Below are 21,717 nucleotides of genomic sequence, written 5' to 3' on the forward strand. Positions count from 1 at the left end.
GGCTGGCAGCAGTGTGACAACGGTGGGAAGTGCTGGGTTCTGGATATATTTTCAAGGTGGAATCCTCAAGACTTCCTTATGAAGAGTTTGCGTGAAAGCAAGCAAGCATGGGAGGATGACTCCAAGGGCTTCTGCCCAGCAGCAGAGAATGGACGATGCTGCCAGGACTATGAAGGGAGGCTGTGGGGGCCGTGTCCCAGGGAGAATTTGGTGTGCCATGTCCTGAACTTGACACACCCAGCAGACAGCCAAGCAGAGATATCTGCTGCTACTGCTAAGTCGCTTCAATGCAGCCCCATAGACGGCAGCCCACCAGGCTCCCCCGTCCCTGGGATTCTCCAGGCAAGAATTCTGGAGCGGGTTGCCATTTCCTTCTCCAATGCATGCATGCATGCCAAGTCACTTCAGTCATGTCCGACTCTGTGTGACTCCATAGACGACAGCCCACCAGGCTCCTTTGTCCACGGAGCTCTCTAGGCAAGAATACTGGAGTGGGTTGCCATTTCCTTCTCCCAGATATGTCTAGTAGAGAACTGCACTCATGTTCGAGTCTGGACTTCAAGAGACAGGCTAGGGAGGTCAATTTGCGAGTTAGCAACTTCCAGATGGTAGTCAGACCACAAGACTGGATGAGATCTTAATTAAGAGAGGGAGAGGAGTCAGCACTGAGCCTGGGGACCCTCCACCCCAAAGAAATCGGGAAGGAAAGAAGAGAAAGCAACCAAGGAGACAAAGAAAGAGCAACCATAGTGAAAGAGAGAAAACCAAGGGAACGTACTGTCCGGGATCAAGTCCAGGAGGCACATCTAGGGGAGGGGAGGAGCCGCCGGGCTCACTGCCTCATTAACATATTTGCAAGATTCTCTTCAACTGACTTACCCTCTTGAAAACCCAAGAGAGACTAGATTCCAATCCCAAAGAAAGGCAATGCCAAAGAATGATCAAACTACAATTGCACTCATCTCACACGCTAGGAAAGTAATGCTCAAAATTCTCCAAGCCAGGCTTCAGCAATATGTGAACCGTGAACTTCCAGATGTTCAAGCTGGTTTTAGAAAAGGCAGAGGAACCAGAGATCAAATTGCCAACATCTGCTGGATCATCAAAAAAGCAAGAGTGTTCCAGAAAAACATCTATTTCTGCTTTATTGACTATGCCAAAGTCTTTGACTGTGTGGATCACAATAAACTGTGGACAATTCTGAAAGAGATGGGAATACCAGACCACCTGACCTGCCTCTTGAGAAATTTGTATGCAGGTCAGTTAGCAACAGTTAGAACTGGACATGGAACAACAGACTGGTTCCAAATAAGAAAAGGAGTACGTCAAGGCTGTATATTGTCACCCTGTTTATTTAACTTATATGCAGAGTACATCAAGAGAAACGTTGGGCTGGAAGAAACACAAGCTGGAATCAAGATTGCTGGGAGAAATATCAATAACCTCAGATATGCAGATGACACCACTCTTATGGCAGAAAGTGAAGAGGAACTAAAAAGCCTCTTGATGAAAGTCAAAGTGGAGAATGAAAAAGTTGGCTTAAAGCTCAACATTCAGAAAACGAAGATCATAGCATCCAGTCCCATCACTTCATGGGAAATAGATGGGGAAACAGTGGAAACAGTGTCAGACTTTATTTTTCTGGGCTCCAAAATCACTGCAGATGGTGACTGCAGCCATGAAATTAAAAGACGCTTGCTCCTTGGAAGGAAAGTTATGACCAACCTAGATAGCATATTGAAAAGCAGAGACATTACTTTGCCAACAAAGGTCTGTCTAGTCAAGGCTATGGTTTTTCCTGTGGTCATGTATGGATGTGAGAGTTGGACTATGAAGAAGGCTGAGCGCCAAAGAATTGATGCTTTTGAACTGTGGTGTTGGAGAAGACTCTTGAGAGTCCCTTGGACTGCAAGGAGATCCAACCAGTCCATTCTGAAGGAGATCAGCCCTGGGATTTCTTTGGAAGGAATGATGCTAAAGCTGAAACTCCAGTACTTTGGCCACCTCATGCAAAGAGTTGACTCATTGGAAAAGACTCTGATGCTGGGAGGGATTGGGGGCAGGAGGAGAAGGGGATGACAGAGGATGAGATGGCTGGATGGCATCACTGACTCGATGGACGTGAGTCTCAGTGAACTCCGGGAGTTGGTGTTGGACAGGGAGGCCTGGCGTGCTGCGATTCATGGGGTCGCAAAGAGTCAGACACGACTGAGGGACTGATCTGATCTGATCTGATGGCAAAAAAGGCTTTGTGAAGAAATCTGTTCACATTTAATATATCACTATCCTGTTAAATGGGCTGATGGTGAAATTCACCTAAGACGTGGGTTCCAAATATCTTGGCTTCTTGAAAAAAAAACACCATCCTTGTGCTGCTGGGTCATTTCTCAGAACCAGCCTGGAGGGAACATTAACTAGAAAGGGGATCTGATCCATCTCGTGTCTTGGGCCCCAACTAAACACACTGCAGAGTTGGGAGGGGTTATTTCCAGCCACTCCAAAGGGAGTTTCTGAAAGGAGGAGGGAAGAAAAGCACACGGAGCAGAGAGAGCTTCCCTGGTGGCTCAAATGGGAAAGAACCTGCCCGAAATGCATGAGAGCCGGGTTAAATCCCTACATTGGGAAGATCCCCTGCAGAAGAAAATGGCAAACTGCTCCAGTATTCTTGCCTGGAAAATGCCATGGACAGAAGAGCCTGGCAGGCTACATACCATGGGTCACAGATAGTCGGACAGAACTGAGCGTGCGCGCGTGCGCACACACACACACACACACACACACAGCATAGACGTGAGGTCCTGAAAGCCAAGAGTGAATAAGACAAGATGAGTTCAGATTCTCAGAGCACAGCAATAAAGCATCAGCAAAGCTCATAAACACAGCACTCCCAGCCACTTAAGACCCTGGAGAAGCAGCTAACGCTCCACAGTCCAGCTTATTATTTTTTTTAATCGTTAACATAGCAACTAAATGCTATGGTATCCTGGACTGAGTCCCGCAACCCGAAAAGGACATTAACAAAAAAACTGATGAAATCCAAATAAAATTCACAATTTAGTTACCAGCAACATACCAATGTCAATGTCTTAAGTTTTGACAAATGTACCACAGTAATTTAAGATATTAATGATGGTGGAAACTCGGTGAAGGGTATATGGGAATTCTCTTTAATTTCTTTGAAACTTTTCTGTTAAACCTGAAATTATTCCAAATAATAATTTACTTTTTTTAAAAAAAGAAAGCAGGCCATCAGCTGCGCTGGGGTGAGGACACGTGTTTGCTTTGATTCTGTGATGTTTATTCCTAAAGTCAGTGTTTCTTGTCCTAAATTGCACCGACACCCCTGCCTGACCATCCTTTTCATGTAAGAAGCTCCTCGAGGGACTTCCCTGAGCTTAAGTGGCTAAGACTCTCTGCTCCCAACATGAGGGCCCAGGTTCGATCCCTGGTCGGGGAACAGGACCCCACACGCCACCAACTAAGAGAACCTGCATGCCGCAAGTGAGACCTAGGACAGCCAAATAAACACATACATTTTTTTAGGACGCTCCTCAAATCACAAGAAGACAATGAGTGAGATAACTGGGTCTGGGGGAAAAAAAGAATACTCTTCTTTGATGTGCTCCAACTTTAGACACTGGAGCAGGTCGACAAGCACAGCCTAGGCTCAGTGACTCAGGCCAGTGTCCCTCAGGCGGGCATCTTCCACCCCGGCCGCACTCAACCTCGGGCTCAGCTGGCGAGCTCCCACAGATTCTGCTTTACTCGGTGTGAGGTGCAGCCTGGGCCACGGGGCTCTGGAAACACCCCAGTGATTCTAGCGGGCAGCCGGCCTGGGAACTCATGGCCTGTGCTCCAGCCGCCCCTTTCCTGGAGGTTTTCCTTGGCGATAATGGAACAAGTCCGTAGGCAGGAAGAAACACAGAAAGAGGGACTTGGAGAGACCAGCTGTGTCTACTCCAGTCTCCTCAGAAGACCAAGCTCCCAGAAAAAGGACCCAACCTTACGGAAATATAAGAATGCACGACTCTAAAAAAAAAAAAAAGAAGAATGCACGACTCTATCTGTGCCTCTTTCCATTAGAAAAACCCAGAAATACTTCCGACTCATTGCTGTCCTCGCTCTTCTCATTTTTCACTGTGGTAAAACACTGACCATTCTAGCCATTTCTAAGCATACATTCAGTGTCATCAAGTGCATTCACAACGCTGTGCGGCTGTCACCACGATCATTTCCAGAACTTTCTCATCACCCCAAACTGCACAAACGGGACTTGGGCCAACCCTGAATATGACCGTGTAGGAAATTCGGATAAATGCTAGTCAAAGCACACATGAAACCAGATTCAGATGCTGAGTGTGTGTGCACAGACCTGTCCTGAAGGTAAGGCAGGGTGGCAAAGAGTCTACATGCTGATGGAGCCCCTCAGAGGCGAATACAGTAGGGCTGTTTCAAACCATGTGAAAGATCACTCACCCCGTGTTACGCTGCCCACACCACTCAGACACAGACTCACTCCCATCTCCGCTATCACAACTGCCAAGGGTTACGTGGCCGTTCCCCAGGGAAGGCCAGAAGGTCAGACCAAGGGCAGCGACCTCCAAGGGCCACGAACATTGAGGGAAAGAGGGTAATTTTTTGACCAAAGTACATAATCTAATCGCTCTGTTCTCACATAAAAGACAGTGAATATGTCTCCACGTCCACCAAGAAACACGATCCCTCCTGTCTTTCTGCAAACACAGGGTCCAGTCTGGCTCCCTTCCACACCACCATTTCTGAGAGCAATGTGGCTGCAGATGAACTTGATGGACCAGGAAAAGCCCCAGTGCCCGGGTGAGGTCAGGGGTCAGGCCGAGGCACCACGGCCAGAGCAGCGGAAAAGCTTGGTGAGACGGGCAGCTCGAGCCAAGCCATCACTCGAAACTCCAGGCCAGGGCTGCCAGACCTTGCAATTCTTTTAAGGAGGTTACGACGTTGTGCTTTTATGTTGGCCACAAACGTCAAATTTTGGCTCTAACCAATGTTTATGAGTAGCATGTAAGCCAACGTCTTTGGGATTGACTCTGACCTCTTGGCCACCAGGCCCTGGGCCCTGGGAGCCACACACAGGGCCCCACTGTGAGTCACGGAGGCTGGACACCAGGGAAGAGCTAAGAGGGAACAGACTGTCTCATGGGCTCAGCATTCGGACTGCTGACCCAGAAACCCGAGCCCGGCATGTCACCCCTGGGGATGACTCGGCCGATTCTTCCCGTGACCGGGATCAGGACTTGACACTGACCTGCCTGATCTCACCGTGGCTGGGACAAAACCCTTTTCTAAGCTATTAAAAGGACGTGCTTGCAAGCCATGATTGCAACACTTCTGAGTACTTTAAACATTCAACATGATCATGGGCAAAAGGGTTAATCCTCAAAGTATTCCGACGAAATGCCAAGCAGTAAGTTGAATACCTATTTTGCTCTCATGGACAGATCTGAAATCAGTCCACTAAAAAGCAGATGCCCGTCAAAAAACTACTATAAACTATCCGCTTCAACAATAAACATGCTAATAAAATCTATCATACACACGTCTTTTAAATAATAAACATGTAATAGATCTCACTCCAACTCATTAATCCCTTAGATAGCTTCCAAGACCATGAGTTGGAGCAACATCTTCTTTTCCCAGGACACAAAGCACAGTTTGAACTTGAGTTATGAAAAGAAACGAGGGGGAATGTCTAGTTCATCAATAGGGCTATTTTTGCCTCTTTTAGGAACAGTCAGAAAGAAATGGTGACAAACACAAGCTTAGATCACCAGGCACTTCTCCAACGAGGAAAAAAAAATCACTAAATGTCAGTTGACAGAAACAAATTCTCTATCTCTGGGAACAGGAAGGAATTTTAAGCTATTTCCCTCAAGGCAATGCCAGGTTCGAGTAAAACGATCAGAATGGCGCTCTGTGTGTGTGTGTGTGTGTGTTTAAGGAGTAACAGGGAGGAAAATGAACTACAGATCTGAAAAAGATCTATGAGTGAAAGAAAAAGAAAGCTGCTTCTAGCTTCATACGGAGAAGGCAGTGGCACCCACTCCAGGACTCTTGCCTGGAGAATCCCATGGACGGAGGAGCCTGGTGGGCTGCAGTCCATGGGGTCGCTAAGAGTCGGACACGACTGAAGCGACTTAGCAGCAGCAGCAGCAGCTTCATAAGCTTATGTAAAACTGAAGACAGTAAAGACATCTACTCATTTATCATCCTTTCTTCATCATCTGCTTGACCACTGACCACATGTAGGGCTGGAGTTAGAGCCCACTCTCAGGAAACTGAACAGCCCAGCATTTTGCTTAGTGAAATGTCAGACCAGGAAAGACAAATACTGCATGTTATCCCTTAAACGTGGAATCTAGAAGACAAAACAAATTAGTCAATGTGACAAAGTAGAAACAGACTCAGAGGGAGAAAAACCAGTGGTTAACAGTGGGGAGAGCGGAATGCGGAGCGGCGATTTAGCGGGAGGGGTTTCAGAGACAAATTACTGTGCATAAAATAAGCAATAAGAATATATTGTGCAACATGGGGAATACAGCCAACGTTTTACAATAACTATAAACGGAGTGTAATCCTTAAAAGTTGTGAGTCACTATATTGTACACAGAACTTACATAATTTTGTAATTCAATCACACTTTAATCATTAAAAAAAGAAACTTAGCATCTACAGGCATCTATCTACCCAATACTGCTATTTATTCTGACCATAGAGAAAAGTGAAGTCACTCAGTCATGTCCGACTCTTTGTGACCCTATGGACTGTAGCCTACCAGGCTTCTCTGTCCATGGGATTTTCCAGGCAAGAGTGCTGGAATGGGCTGCCATTTCCTTCTTCAACCACAGAGAAGAGCTATGAAAGTTCAGTTACTTCTAGAGTCAGGGATCAGGGAAAGTTTTAAAACACCAGGAGCATGTCAGCTGAGTCTTTGAAGCTGTGAGAACATCAGTCGTGGGACCGTGGGTAAGACATTCCAGCCACCGAGAACGGAAGTTAGTGAGGGTCTAGACGAAAACAAACAAACAAACAAACAAACAACGCCTGAGTTACATGATGGAAGTAATAAATAGGTCAATCTGGTAAAAGATACAGGAAGGCAAAGTTGGCCTGTTATAATTCAGCTCATGTAAACACAAGCCTGACAAATGAACGGGTGAATCTGCTGTTGGAATGGGTTGGAGATGTAGTCCTGGCTGGAGCAGAAAGGGAGAAATGCGGATGGAAAGAACCGGAGAGGGTTGTGACAGGACAGGCCTGGCCTTCATTCTGAGGCAAAGAGGAGTCATGAACAGTCTGAGATAGAAGAAGACGGGCAAGTGCAGATTCTAGGAAGATTAAGCAGCATCACTGGGTATGATGGAGGTGGAAGGGAAAGCATATGTTAGGAGGGCAGAAATGAGAGCGACGATTTTTTGCAGAAGGAGTGGCTGGATGGGAGAGAGATTCGAGGTGTTTCTCTGCAGTTGGTGGTGGCTGGGGTCGGGGGAGAGGGACAGACTGCTGCTCCCCAAAGATGCTCTAGTTCAACAGGGGAAAGACTACTGACAATTCCCATGAACTCCTCTTTGCAAAATGAACCAAATCTACAAAAAAATAAAAGAGGCTGCTGGAGCCCACAGTTTCCTCTAACAGGGACGCTTGAGAAATGCCTGCCGGGGGCTTCCCTGCCATCCAGCGCTTGAGACCCTGTGCTTCCACCACAGGGGGGGCCAGCTCCATCCTGCTCACTGCCTGCTCGGGCAGTGAGGGTCCTGCCGGCCACAGGCTGAGAAGGGTGGCCGGGAAATACTTAAGTAAATAAACAAATTTAAACCTATTTTATCGAAAAACAAGAAATGCTTGAGGAAGAAAACAGCCAAGTGAACAAACCCAAGTGAATTTTTCAATAAAGCACCTAATTATATGAAGCGTATCAGGGGAGTGCTGAAGTAGCAAGTAGAAGGAAAAGAAAGAACTCCTCAGGGGGTCACTGCCCTGTCTTCTCCCCTCTTTTTTCACCAACAGACATGCACCTCAGCTGCAGATAAGGGTTTGGTATCCCCAGGAACATTCCAGAAAGGATGGGGGGAGGGGGGCAAGTGGTACCCTAACCACACACTCCCAGGGAGCTGTGCATTGCCAGTGGGTGCAAGGCATCATGGGTGCCTAACCAGCCACGCCTGCTATTTATTCTACAGAAACCTTGCCACATCCTGCCTCGCTCTGCGTGTTCTCTGGTTGATAAGCCATCAGCCAGTGCACGACATAAGGAGTTCACCTTTAACCATAAAGGCAAGTAAAGAAGCTAACACACAAGCTCTACCCCAGTGGTCCCTGCGTAACGCTGCTGCGAAAGAAATCCCATTTCCACCACACTGGACTACAGCCAGGAGAACCCGCACCGCACGAAACGGGACTTGGGGCGGAGTCCTGCTTTCTCTTGAACTCTGCAAGTCTCCTCCTGGCTTTGAAAGATATGGAAATGATGAACAGTAGTACTGATTCATCAATATTATTTTTATAATGCATATTTATTATTTAACATAACACCAAATAAAGGCAGGTCTGCTCGGTACTTACTGGCTCAGAAAAGTCACAATATCTACAGCTCCACACATGAATGCCCTTCCTAAGACTCTCGCAGGCCACGTCCGGCGAAGCAACAGGAAGTCTCTTTTTCATTTACAGATAATGCACACATCCCACTTCAAGTTTGCTCATGGTTTCCTTCTTTTCTGGGTCTTCCTGCTGGCACCCTTTGACCTGCTGAGTTACACAGGGCACGTGCTCCATCTCTGAGCGAGCAGGAGCCGCAACCCACACGCTGCTGCTGAGCACCTGAAACGTGGCCAGGGCCGCTGAGGAAATGAGCGCTTAGTTTTATTTAATTTTAGATGATACGTGGCTGTGTGTGCGTGCACATGTGGGTGCTAGCGGCTCCCTAAGAGAAAAGCACAGCTGAGCGCCTTTCTCAGACTTTGACCCATGGGATCCTGTTCAAATGCAGATTCGGAGCCAGCGCAGCGGGGTCGGGGCTGGGATCCGCGTTTCTAAGGGGCTCCCAGGAGATACTGTGCATGGAACACCACACAGACTCAAAACTGCTTCAGGAACCACTGGTGTGACCCGGAAACCACGAATCGGCGGTCTCCAAAGCTTTTTAATCACACGATCCATCAGTAACGGTCTCCTGAGGGCTACAGTACCAGCATCTTACGTATGTTAGAAAACAATACACACAGCATCAAACATTTAGAAGATGAGACACAGACGAAATGAGCAGCATTTAAAAAGTATAATCACAATACACGTGAAGCCACTCAATTGTGTCTGATTCTTTGTGACCCCATGGCTCCTCCGTCCATGGGATTCTCCAGGCCAGAACACTGGAGTGAGTTGCCATTTCCTTCTCCAGGGGATCTCCCGACCCAGGGATCGAACCCAGGTCCCCCACATTGCAGGAAGACTCTTAACTGTTTGAGCCCACCAGGGTATCCTATAATCACAATAAGTTACTGTTTATTAATAATTAATATTCCAGGGCATAATATACACTGGAAATTAGATTCCCTGCTAACAACAGTGGAAGTAAATCCACACTGCAAAATGTCATCTTGAGGTTAAAAGTTCTTTGGTCACCTTCTGGCAGATCGAAATAGGTAGGCATCAGCTTTCTTTATGTCGCTAAGAAAGCTCTTCCACACAATGAAGAGAAGGGTCAGTGTGGCCATTTCGTGTGTATATGTGTGTGAAAGAGAATTTCACATTTACATTACTGGTATTCTGTATTCTCCTCAATCTGAAATCACTTAACAGGAATTTTTTAACCATGTGTATATGTCATGAGAGCTAACTTAGTTAAAACTACAAAAAAGAATCCACAAATCCACTTTTCTGGGTTCTCAGTTGAAACAGCTCCCTGAACCCAGGCCCCTCCAGGAAGCCTCAACCTGCTTTGTGAGGACAGGGCCCTCTGAGACCTGCACCCAGCCAGGGGACTACCTTCAACCCCAATGCTAAACATCAATGTTCCTAATGCATACTGTCTCTCCTCACTTTCAATACAGATAAGCATAAGTCTCAGTTATCTTTTAACAAGGGTGCCCACCTTTGGTAACCACTGGTCTAGACTGTGTAGAATTTTCAGAATAATCAGAAAACCCTAAAATAAAAAATTAACTTCTGGCAATAATACTGAACTCCATGGTCTTAAAGTGGGCTTCCCTTGTGGCTCAGACAGTAAAGAATCTGCCTGTAATGCGGGAGACCCAGGTTCGGTCCCTAGGATGGGAAGATCCCCTGGAGCAAGGAATGGCAACCCACTCCAATATTCTTGCCTGGAGAATTCCATGGACAGAGGAGTCTGGTTGCTACAGTCCAGGGGTTGCAAAGAGCTGGACACGACTGAGCAACTATGCTTACACTTATGGTCTTAAAAACACAAGGGAGAAATTCTTCTCAGATTAGAATGAAATTACAATTTCAACAGGGTTTACTAGGAATTGAAGGAAACAACCATAGACAATATATGGAAAAATCAATATGCAAAAGTTGCCAAGATCCTGCAAGAGAACAGTGTCTGACTAGATACTAATACACACTACAGATTTATTGTAATCAAAATAGCATGGTGTTAGCACAAAAATCAATCAACAGATCAAAGAACAATAGAGAATCAGGAGTAAATTAGGGTATATGCAGATATCCAACCTATGATAAAGGTGGCATTTCATTCCATGGCCAAGTTAGGTTAGCACAATAAATGCTATTGACAAAAGGAGAAGGAAATACAGTTAGACTCTACTTCACACCCTTACACTAATCCAGGGGTTCTCAACGGGGGCAGTTTTGTGGGTCAGGGACATGTGGTAAGGTCTGGAGACATTTCTGATCATCATACCTGCAAGGGCAAGAAGGGAGGTGTTTGCGACCGACACCCAGTGGGTAGAGGTAGGGATAATGCCAAATACCCTATGTCTCACAGGACAGATTCTGGCCCACAAGGTCAACGGCTGAAAAGCTATGAAGGTTGAAAACTCCCACCCTAACCCTAATGGTTATCAAGTTAAAGTGTTAGATGTGGAAAGATCCTGGGGGAATCTCGGCTCCTCCACACCATCAGAAGGGTGACTGTGACAAGTCACCATCCTGAGCACTGTTTTCTGCATCTTGGATTCCAAGAGGAAAGACAAGTCATATCACAAAGCAAAGAGAAAGGGCTCTGGCTCCGGCAATAAATACATGATCAGCATCATGGCCAGTAAATGGTAAATCATGTTAAGAAGTGCCTTTGAATCTAAGATATGAGACAAGGGAACTTCTCTACGAAACAGAACAGACTCACAGAGACAGGGAACAGACTTGTGGTTGCCGGGGGGACGGGGCAGCGGAAGGATAAATTGGGAGCTTGGGATTATCAGAGGCAAACATATTCCATACAGGACGGATGAACAACAAGGTCCTGCTTACAGCACAGGGAGCTATACTCAGTATCCTGGGATAAAACCACCACGGAAAAGAAGATGAAGAAGAATATGTAGATATAAACTACATATACGTATAACTGAACCACTTTACTGTGTAGCAGAATTTAATACAACATGTGAATCAACAACACTTGAATAGAAATTTTTTTAAGTGCCTGCAAGCATATATAAACGTTCTTCACAATAAAAGCCGGCTTTATGTTCCTGTTTGTTAAGATCAAGGTTGCCCAGCAGCGCAGTTCTAGGGACTTAAAACTGTAGAAGCTGAGGATGAAAATCATGAAAACTTTGACAAATCGGGTCTGTTATAAACCGCCCTAGAGCATAGACTGCGTTCACCTCATTCTCTCTTACCTTTCAAGGGTCACTGCCTTAGAAACACAGGCGCATGGTAGATTCGTGCTGCTCTGGCTTTCGGGGAACAGAGGGAGAGAAACACAGGCGCATGGTAGATTCGTGCTGCTCTGGCTTTCAGGGAACAGAGGGAGATAAGGTGCTGATGGCCCTAGACCCATCCCCGGTACAGCACCGCTCAGTGCAGACACTGACAAGGCCTGGCCAGCCTGCTGAAAAGAGGCATCTGTGCGTCTCCCGATGGTTCGCAGCGGCGGCCCCGTGTCCTGAAACCCACGTGGGGGTGACCAGGCTCGTGGTCCCACAGCCTGGACAGGTATTGTACAGCCCAGAGGACTCTGGTGATTCTCAGAGGACCCTCCCATAAGCTCTGGGCCCTGAAACCAAAGAGGATGCGTTTCTGAGCCATGAGCCTCGAGAGGGGCCGTGAGCCCCACCTCCACCAACCCTCCCACTCACCCAGCCTGCACTCCGGTCCTGAGAGGTCATCAGTGACTTCTCCAGACTCATCTTCTTAGGACATAAGACAGAAGTGAGGAATAATGCCAAGACTTGCTCTATTTTCCAGCTATAAAATAGAGTCTAAAACCTCTGCTGAATGCATAAGAGTATTTTCCACAAATAAGGAAAACAAAAAACAACCCTCGTGAGGACCATGGTGAGACTGAATTGTAACACTTAACACACACAGGAAGGAGGCGAAAGTACTCTCAGGCCCTCCGAAACAGGTGTGATGTGAATACGGTTACTAATTGGGTTTTTAAAGTCTTTGTAGCCATTTCAAGTTCCACCTCATGGTGGCTGAATTGGAAGCAAATGAAATGATGTACTCCACTAAATCACATTACGGCATCTACCTCTTTGTAAAACGGTTCCATTTTTCAACCATTTAAAAAATTACAGAAAACAGCTTGGATAGATCATACAGATAATCATTACATCAGAATCTCAAGAATGTTGCAATCAGTAATAATGTACTCATGTGGATCTGGGAGTTATTTCTCACCTGCTGCTGCATTCATGGCTAAAAACGCAAACCTGAACGAGTGCTAGCCTCTTCCAAGCCCCGACACTCGTAATGCCCACGATACCCTTGTTTGCTTCAGCAACCTACATCATCTAAATTACTACTAACTGACAAAGAAGACTAAGGACAAAAAAAGACCTTGCCAGGAAGACACTCTGAGTTCCTAAATTTAATATGGAATAAGCATCCAAATACAAAAATCTAACATCTGAGTAAAACTGTTTGCACCAGATCACCTGCACTGTGCATACACGGCCCTCATACCGGGGCGTGTCCCTGTAGCCCAGGCACATGCCACAGAACGCACCTTCCTGGAGCCCACTGTAATTTAAAGAGTGTGTGCACGCGTGGGAGGAGAGGGCTCTTCTTTATTTTATTCTAAAACAAACACAGGCATGTCACAGTGCTGTCGTATTTGCACAGGGTTTAAGATCAACAGGAAACTTCAAAGAAACGGAGTTGCTTGTGCTTTTTGCGTTCTGGGCACCTTGCTTGCTATTCTCCGCCATTCCAAGCGACTTCCGAGAAACACTGGAAACTGCTAGGATGCTAATTCTCTCTCAGAGGAGGCAAAAATTAAATAAAGTAGAACACGTGGGGAAAGACACAGGCAATCCAGGATAGCGATCAGACAGTTTTATCCCAACCTGGGATAAAATCCCACACGCGGAGAGACAGAAGAAGAATAAGCAGGCAAGCCAGTTAGGGGTGTGGATTGGGGCAGGGGAACCTCTCTTTCCCCAAGAGAGTGTGGCTATATGCCGACATGTTAGATTGGAAAGTGCAAACACAGTAATTAACAGTGAATCCTGAAACTTCCACACGCCAGAGAAGGGTGTCACCCTGGAGCGAGAGGAGGAAATAGGAGGAATACATTAAGGAGGTCTGCGGAGCGGCCGGAGAGCTCTGTGGGGAGCGAGGCAGCAGCCCCTGAGAACTAATCAAGTTCCCGACACCTCAGGAAGCTTGAGAAAGCTGATAAGGATGCTCCCATGCCAGCAACGGGGGGTCAGGGGGAGCACTGTGAGCAAAGATCGGGGTCCTCCCCAAACTGGAACCCCAAACAATGACCTCCACACCACACAAAGACCTTCTTCCCCCACCAGATTTAAGAAAAGAACTCCGCGTCCCCCTTCCCGCATTTCTGCTCTCTGGGAATAAGCCAGCTGCTGTGGTCCCCCCGCCGCCCCGCCCCCCGACAGCAGCATGTGTCAATCACCCTAAGCCCAGCGCCAGGCACCCTCCCCACGTGTGATTCCGACAGTCAGACGCTCCAGGCTGAAGCCCAGCTCGCGTGTGAGCATTTTCTAGGGCGCGTCCCAGAAGGCACCCCTCCCTCCTGTGTATTTCATTTCATTAAGAAACCTCTTTCTAGAAGCCCTGTAATTCTCCCAAGAGTCAAAGTAATTGGTAGAAATTAGACATGAAGAGACACAGGGCCACTTAAAGAGGACACTTTTGACTGTAATTTTTAAAAGAATCTTCTGTTCTGTCCCAACAGAATTCTGTACTTTCCCAATTCTGCCCTTTCCAAACGCCAACGAAAATGTTCATGTTATCTTCTGGGCTACAAAAAAAGGCCACCACTGGGCTTCAGCCTGCAGGCCGACAAGGCCAGCACTTGCCTGCCTTTAAGACCTTACGACCAAAGAAAGACCACAGAGGAGGCCATGGAGACAGCAGTGGCTTTGTGGATGGGGGGCTCATCCGTCTGCAGTACAATCCTGGAGGGAACCCCCACCACATGCGGCTGAAGGCTGGCAGCGCGTGGGGTCTCGCTCTGCACCCAGGGGCTGGGGAGAGGATTGCCAGTCAGGGGGGCATTACGGCAGACGGCCTGAATTTGATTACCAGGGAGACCAGCAGCGGGGCAGGTGCCTCGCTGCCTCTCTGATGGAAACCATCACAGGCCCGGGCAGAGGCAAGGGTGCAGGAAGGCCAGTCCTGTGAGTCAGGTGCCCATGAGGCAGGCACGGGTCAGGAAGGGCAGAACCGCATCTTGAGGGCCTGCTCATACATCGACGGAAGGCATCTGCACTCCACTTAAGGTGTGCAAAGACTGCCCTTCCTCTGACGGCCACTCTTTGTTTTTTAAAAACAAACCAAAAAAAGAGTGGAAAATAACACATACACACCTTTGTGGCAAACCACTGCTATTTGGGCAATAAAAGGATCTTGTGTGGGTCTGTGTGTCTGTTTGTGTGTGTGTGTCTGTGTGAGTGTGTGTGTGTGTGGTTCCATTATTTGGGGTCCACACTGTGTGGCTATGTCAACAAGATGCACTTCTGGTACTGGTTAAATATGTAAACCAAAGACAAATTCATCTTTCAGTGAATTTATGGTTGTTCAGTGAAAGACAGTAGCGTGGTTTTATTCCACTTGATTCAGAAAAATTCTACTGGGGCCAAACCTACTCAGCACCTGGCACTCCAGTAAGTAAATCACGGGAATCAAAGACGGAAGAAGACTGAGCCAGGAGGGGGAGGCGGGCAGACGTACGAAAAAGAGTAATAAAGGAGTTGGAAGGGTGATGACTGCTGGGTGTGAAAGAACATGCAGCTCAAAGGGTGAGTGATGAGCCCCCCGCCCCAAGCAACCATCACACAGAAATCTTCAAGGCGGCGACAAGGCAGCCGGCAGGGTGGGTCAGGGACACACATGTTTCTTTGAAGGAGTCAGGCAACAGTTTAAAGGAGAAGTTTTCACATAAGAATCCAGGCTTCTGGCTTTTCTGTAGAAAGCTACAAGACCTGGAACTCTGGGCAACAACAGAGCAGACTTAGGCTTGGGCTCAAAGGGTCCCCACGCAAGGAGCCCGGCCCCTGTAGGCCCTGGCATTTCTAAGCCCTGTCTTGGAACAAAGGCAGAGTCGTCAAGATTTCAGAGTCCCGACCCAAGAAGGGGAAGCAAGGGGGAAAGCTGAACGCTCTTGAGATTTGCTTTCCTAGAAGCGAAACAGCAAAAAGCCCAAAGGACTGTCTCTGTCTGCAACTCGCGACACTGAGCAGCCAGAGCTGGCCCCGTCCAGTCTGTCTGCCGCTCCTGAGTACTTGGGAGAAAGGCCTGCTGGTGGGCTGGACAGGACAACCTTCGCAGGCTCCACGCACACAGGTGATCCGAAAGACAGCAGCTCCGCACGGCTCTCGGCGAGCCACTCAGTCGTGTCCAGCTCTTTGCGACCCCATGGACTATACAGTCCATGCAATTCTCCAGGCCCGAATACTGGAGTGGGTAGCCTTCCCCTTCTCCAGGGGATCTTCTGAACCCAGGTCTGCCGCATTGCAGGCAGACTGTTTACCGGCTGAGCCACCAGGAAAGGCCCGGAAAGCCACTCAGTCCCTCCTAAGTGGCGGTGGAAGCCTCTGGCAGGACGGTGAGCGTCCCAGGAGTGGGCTGGTCTTCACCCCAGCCTCCCTGAGCCCCCCCGAAGCTTCCGCCCATCTCGGACTTCTCTCCTCGCTCCTGGCTGCCCGGGGGACACCTCCCAGCGGGTATGTGTCCAGCAACAGCCACAAATATGATGCGACCAGCTGATGCTGTTCATCTCCTTCTGGGAAGGATGCGTTCCGTTTCCCAACCAGGTCGCCTCCACCCCCTCCCGGTTCCGGGTGTCCCTCCCATCCCCCAGCTTCCGCAGGCTTCACTACTGGCTCTGCTTCGGCTGGACACGCCCCAGACCTAGAGGAATCCCGAGAAGCTCCCAGACAACAGCCCCCGGATGCAGGGGCAGGAGAGCCAGCACCACCGCCCCCCGTGGACTAGCCGCTCCCCAGAGGCCCAGCCACCCGCGCCAGCCCCTCCCCTTCCCTGCCTGGGTCCCCTTCCCTGACGGACTCCTCCTGGAAGCACTGCCTTAATTGCCGCTGCTTGAACGCGAAGCCCCCTCTGGGGCCTGCGGCTGGGGAACCCCCACCCAGACACGGCCCCTCCCCTGCCCACCGCTGCCCTCTCCAGTTCCTCCTCCCAGCCACCCAGAGTCAAGGCCTCACTCAGACGAAGCAGGCGCTCAGGGCCAGTGCGCTGGGACCACCCTGAGGGATGGGGTGGGGAGGGAGGTGGGGGGGTTCAGGATGGGGGACACGTGTGTAGCCGTGGCTGATCCACATTGATGGATGGCCAAAACCACCACAATACTGTAAAGGAATCAGCCTGAGAGGGTGGGGAGATTTGGGAGAATGGCATTGAAACATGTAAAATATCATGTATGAAACGAGTCGCCAGTCCAGGTTCGATGCACGATACTGGATGCTTGGGGCTGGTGCACTGGGACGACCCAGAGGGGTATGGGGAGGGAGGAGGGAGGAGGGTTCAGGATGGGGAACACAGGTATACCTGTGGCGGATTCATTTCGATATTTGGCAAAACTAATACAATATTGTAAAGTTTAAAAAAAAATAAAATTTAAGGAAGGAAAAAAAAATCAATTAATTAAAAAAGAAAAGAAGCTCACTCAGACTTCGATTCTTCCTTTCCCTCCAGGCTGTCCCTTTCTCCCTAAATATTAAACCCAGTGTTTCCTCCTACAGGACACATAGCCTACCTTTTTAGCATGACCAACTTTAACCACCCATCACCTCCCACCATAACGGGCACCCTGTTTTCTCAGCTCCCACTTTCTTCCCCTTGCAGGCTTCCCCTCCTTCAGACTTTTGAAGCCTCAGCACTTCGAGTGGCTGTGCCTCTAAAACAAAATGAAGACACTGCACTGGATCCCCACCGACTGCGGCATGAAGTTCCAGCTCCTCAGCCCGGCCTCCAGAGGCCCCTGCCCCAGGCCCTGCATCTCCCTGCAGACCTCGGCTCCAGTCACCCCACGTCATCGCCACCCGGGGTCCGCTTCTCCAGGCTCCCCCAGACCCTGGAAGGCCCTTCCCAGCACTGGGGCCCCTGCTCCAATCTGCCCATCTGTCCAGACCCAGAGCACGCGGGAGCCACGGGGCCTCCTTTGCTAAAGCCCTTCTGTTAATAAATTCCAAGACAGAGGTGAGAAATCAAGACCCACAGATGGAGCTGGGCACCTGCACAATCGGCATGAAGACTTTCATCCTCCTAGCGGAGAAGATTCTTGAGAGCTGGGAGCTCTTTTAGAGTCTTCCTTGCACATTCACCTTAGGAAAATCTAACCGAAAGGGCAGAAACGTTTACCACTTAAAACAGTGCCAGTTACTCTAGCCGACAGGCTGGTGTGCTCCAGAGTGGACGTGAGCGGGGTGGGGGCAGGGAGAGGCGGCTCCCCCAACTCAGTTCCCACAAACGCCCCTCTGGGAGTGAGCACCTCACCACCCCAGGTGTGACCCAACACTCACCATAAACCCAAACCAACTGACTTCCTCCCCACGGGGCTCACTGCTGGAAACACCAGTCCGATCTAGTCCTGAAGGAAAGCTTGCCTCATCAGGCAGAGAGATGCCACAGGATTACATTTCATGGGCAATTAAAGAGATTTTCAAGGGCGGCTTTGATTATATGCGTTTTTCACCCTCCACCGGAGCTTCAGAATCCCAGCCCCGCATTAGCTACGGCTCTTCTGCATGCCCTGCTCCGTGGCCGAAGCCAGAAGGCGCCTGATGACAGCTGACAGAGGGCACACGTGTCCCGCTTCCCTGCACCATATAAGGCATTATTCCAGGGGACCCGCACCCAGATGGCTCCAACCCATTAGCGATGAAAAAAACACACGGATGACACCCTGAACTATCTCCGCATGTGAACAACGACAGTTCAACGGCTGAAGAACGGGCAGCACGAGGCAATTCTGTACTTAACGTCCACAGCCATGAAACGACCTAGGATTAAACCCCCACACACAAAACATCAGGGTGACATTTTAATAGCTGACTGCCCTCAGCCATCAAGTTTTAAGATCTCTGGCAACTCGTTCCGAGGAAAACTAACCAGGAAAAGATGAAGGACAACTTAAAATGTACTTCGAAATCAAACTGAATGCAGCTATATTGTCTGTTACAAATCACCCACTATTCCCAAGAAAGAGCTAAGAGAGGGCAGTGCAGACACTCTTAATGATCACGTGTCTCATATTCAGCTACTTCTTCTCAAGTTAGTTTTCAAAGTCACCAACTGACTCAGTTCAACACAAGATCAGGAACAACTGAGTCAGATGTGTGGTCTGACCTGTCATCTTCAGATGCAACGGCAGTTATCAAAATCTTCAGAAGAAAAGGTCACACAGGTTTTCATGGATTGAAGTCGTATTTGTCAAAGTGGCAGAGGGCTTGGAGGAACATTACCACACCATGCTTTGGCAATAACTAATAATACAGTTCACGGGGTTCTAAAAGACGCTTGCTCCTTGGAAGAAAAGCTATGACCAACCTAGACAGCATATTCAAAAGCAGAGACATTACTTTGCCAACAAAGGTCCTCAAGGCTATGGTTTTTCCAGTGGTCAAGTATGGATGTGAGAGTTGGACTATAAAGAAAGCTGAGCACTGAAGAATTGATGCTTTTGAACTGTGGTGGTGGAGAAGACTCTTGAGAGTCCCTTGGACTGCAAGGAGATCCAACCAGTCCATCCCAAAGGAGATCAGTCCTGAATATTCATTGGAAGGATTGATGTTGCAGCTGAAACCCCAATACTTTGGCCACTTGGTGTGAATAGCCGTCTGACTGGAACAGACTCTGATGTGGGGGAAGAGTTAAGGCAAGAGGAGAAGGGGATGACAGAGGATGAGATGGTTGGATGGCATCACTGACTCAATGGACATGAGTTTGGGTAAATTCCAGGAGTTGGTGATGGACAGGGAGGCCTGGCGTGCTGCAGTCCATGGGGTCACAAAGAGTCAGACACGACTGAGCGACTGAACTGAACTGAAGAATACAATTAGGCTGTCAATGATGCTCTCTAACTGCTCAAACTTCACTAGAAAATATTTCATTATAAGACTTAAATAAACTCTTCCCTCTTCGTACATATTACTATCCAAAAGAAATATTTCCTCCTGAAACATTTCTGTAGTTTTCTTTCTAGCAGGAAGTGACTTCTCCTTTTTCCAAACTCCCATGCATGAGGGGCATCTTATTTTCTCAGTTAAACTGCAGGTACCTGGAAGGCTTCCCTGGTGGCTCAGACAGTAAAGTATCCACTTGCAATGCAGGAGACCTGTGTTTGAGCCCTAGGTTGGGTAGATCCCCTGGAGAAGGGAAAGGATACCCACTCCAGTATTCTTGCCTAGAGAATCCCCATGGACAGAGAAGCCTGATGGGCTACACACCATGGGATTGCAAGGAGTCGGACATGACTAAGCAACTTTCACTTCAACACATTAAGGTTGATATTCCAAGCAGTCATCTCATGATGATTCTTGCCAATGAGCTTGATTTAAGCAGAGGGTAATCTAGAAAGTTTATGCACACTCTTTCAATGAAGTCCACTTGGAAAATATTAATCAGGCATTCACCTGCTCTTTGAGAGCTAATCATTTCATTGACCTGCATCTATAGCCGTCAGGACTTTGGCAGACTTAGCAGAAAAAATACCATTAACTGCCCATATTAAAAATTAACACCGAAAATCTCCTTTGCTTCATTTTTACTACTTAAACTCCTGGCTGGTTTGGAAAATGTGCAGCTGGGTTTTGTTTGTTTGTTTTTCGTGGCATGGGGTCTTTTTCCTCATGATGCAAAAACACGGAGTTACTGCATTTGCTAGGGCAGAAAATGTCTAGCCTTTAAAACTGTATAATGACCGCTTCCCACCAATACGAAGTGGAAGTAGGGGAAATTCTCTTAGTCATGTTTTCCAGGAGAATGGCAAATTACCATGGCTATCACCGAACCTGGCAAATAACCAAGTTTCTGCACTTCCTTTAAAGGGGGAGGAGCGCTTGCAAAGATCTGGCACCAAGATATCCAAGCAATTCTCTCTGTTTATCTGCTTATTCAGGAGCTGAAGTGTTCATTAAAGTCACCGAGGCAGGTGGTCCAGACACTCCGGATTGGAGTGAACTCACATCCAAGGAGCACACCATCTTCCCTTTCTTGAAAACCCTCCGTGCCTCCTTCTTAATAGCTTGACCCATCTTCTCTTCTGAAAAGCAAGCTCATTAGCTCAGGGCCTGCCCTCAGGAAGGAGAAGAACCCCTTCTGAACGCCCAGCTTTACCACTGGCTGGTAACGAACTGCTCACAAAGAGGGATCATTTATTTCTGATTCCTACAGAGCAGCTTTCTTGCCCATCTCATCTAGTCACACTAAAATTTAGAGTTGGCTCCAGTCTCGCAAATTATTTAGTACAAACCTCACATCGTACCAGCTAAAAAATGGGGGCTTAGAAACATCTACTGATATGTCCTGCACTCAACACCTCCTGTGAGGAGCCGAGTGCAGTGCAGAACACAGGTCCTCCGACCAAGAACCCAGGGCTCCTTCTCCCCTTTTCTGCTGCTCAATACTCTCCCAGGGAGTCAGGAGGTGTTGATGAGTGCCAGGCATGGAGCCAGACAAGGAGGAGTCAGGTCCTCGTGCCCTGGTTACTCTAAGTGTGGTCTATGGACCAAGAGTGTCCTCATCACCTGGGAGCGTGTTAGAGGTGGGTCTCAGGCCCCACCCCAGACCTTGTGACTCACACTCTGCATCTGAACAGTATCTGCGGGAGATAGGTCAAAGTTTGAGAAGTGCTGCATAGCAGGGAAGAAAAAAAAAAAAAAGGCAGACACCTTCACGTTAGAATCAAGTTCACTTCTGATCTGCTGACCTCGTGGCAAGTCCCGTGCTAGCAGCTGCGGTGGAATTACACGGAGGGGCAGCCCTGTGTCCTGACCGGATGGACTTGTCCCCTCCACACATCAAGACCAACGCAATGGCCTAAGGATC

The 21,717-nt window shown here is 48.3% G+C and overlaps 1 protein-coding gene across 4 annotated transcripts in view; it reads right to left on the reverse strand.

Annotated features, from left to right (window-relative positions):
• The window catches only part of RFTN1 (raftlin, lipid raft linker 1), a 227,134-nt gene that overhangs the window by 114,523 nt on the left and 90,894 nt on the right, over window positions 1-21,717 (reverse strand). The window contains exon 1 of one of the 4 annotated variants that reach the window (XM_061425268.1): window positions 8,599-8,837. The exons of the other annotated variants lie outside the window; for them this stretch is intronic. Coding sequence (XP_061281252.1) covers window positions 8,599-8,636 — 38 coding nt within the window. The 5' untranslated portion in view covers window positions 8,637-8,837. Of the gene's footprint in view, window positions 1-8,598; window positions 8,838-21,717 lie in introns of those variants that run through there. 4 annotated transcript variants of the gene reach the window in all.

Source organism: Bos javanicus, chromosome 1, assembly GCF_032452875.1.
Source record: "Bos javanicus breed banteng chromosome 1, ARS-OSU_banteng_1.0, whole genome shotgun sequence".
Lineage (NCBI taxonomy): Eukaryota > Metazoa > Chordata > Mammalia > Artiodactyla > Bovidae > Bos > Bos javanicus.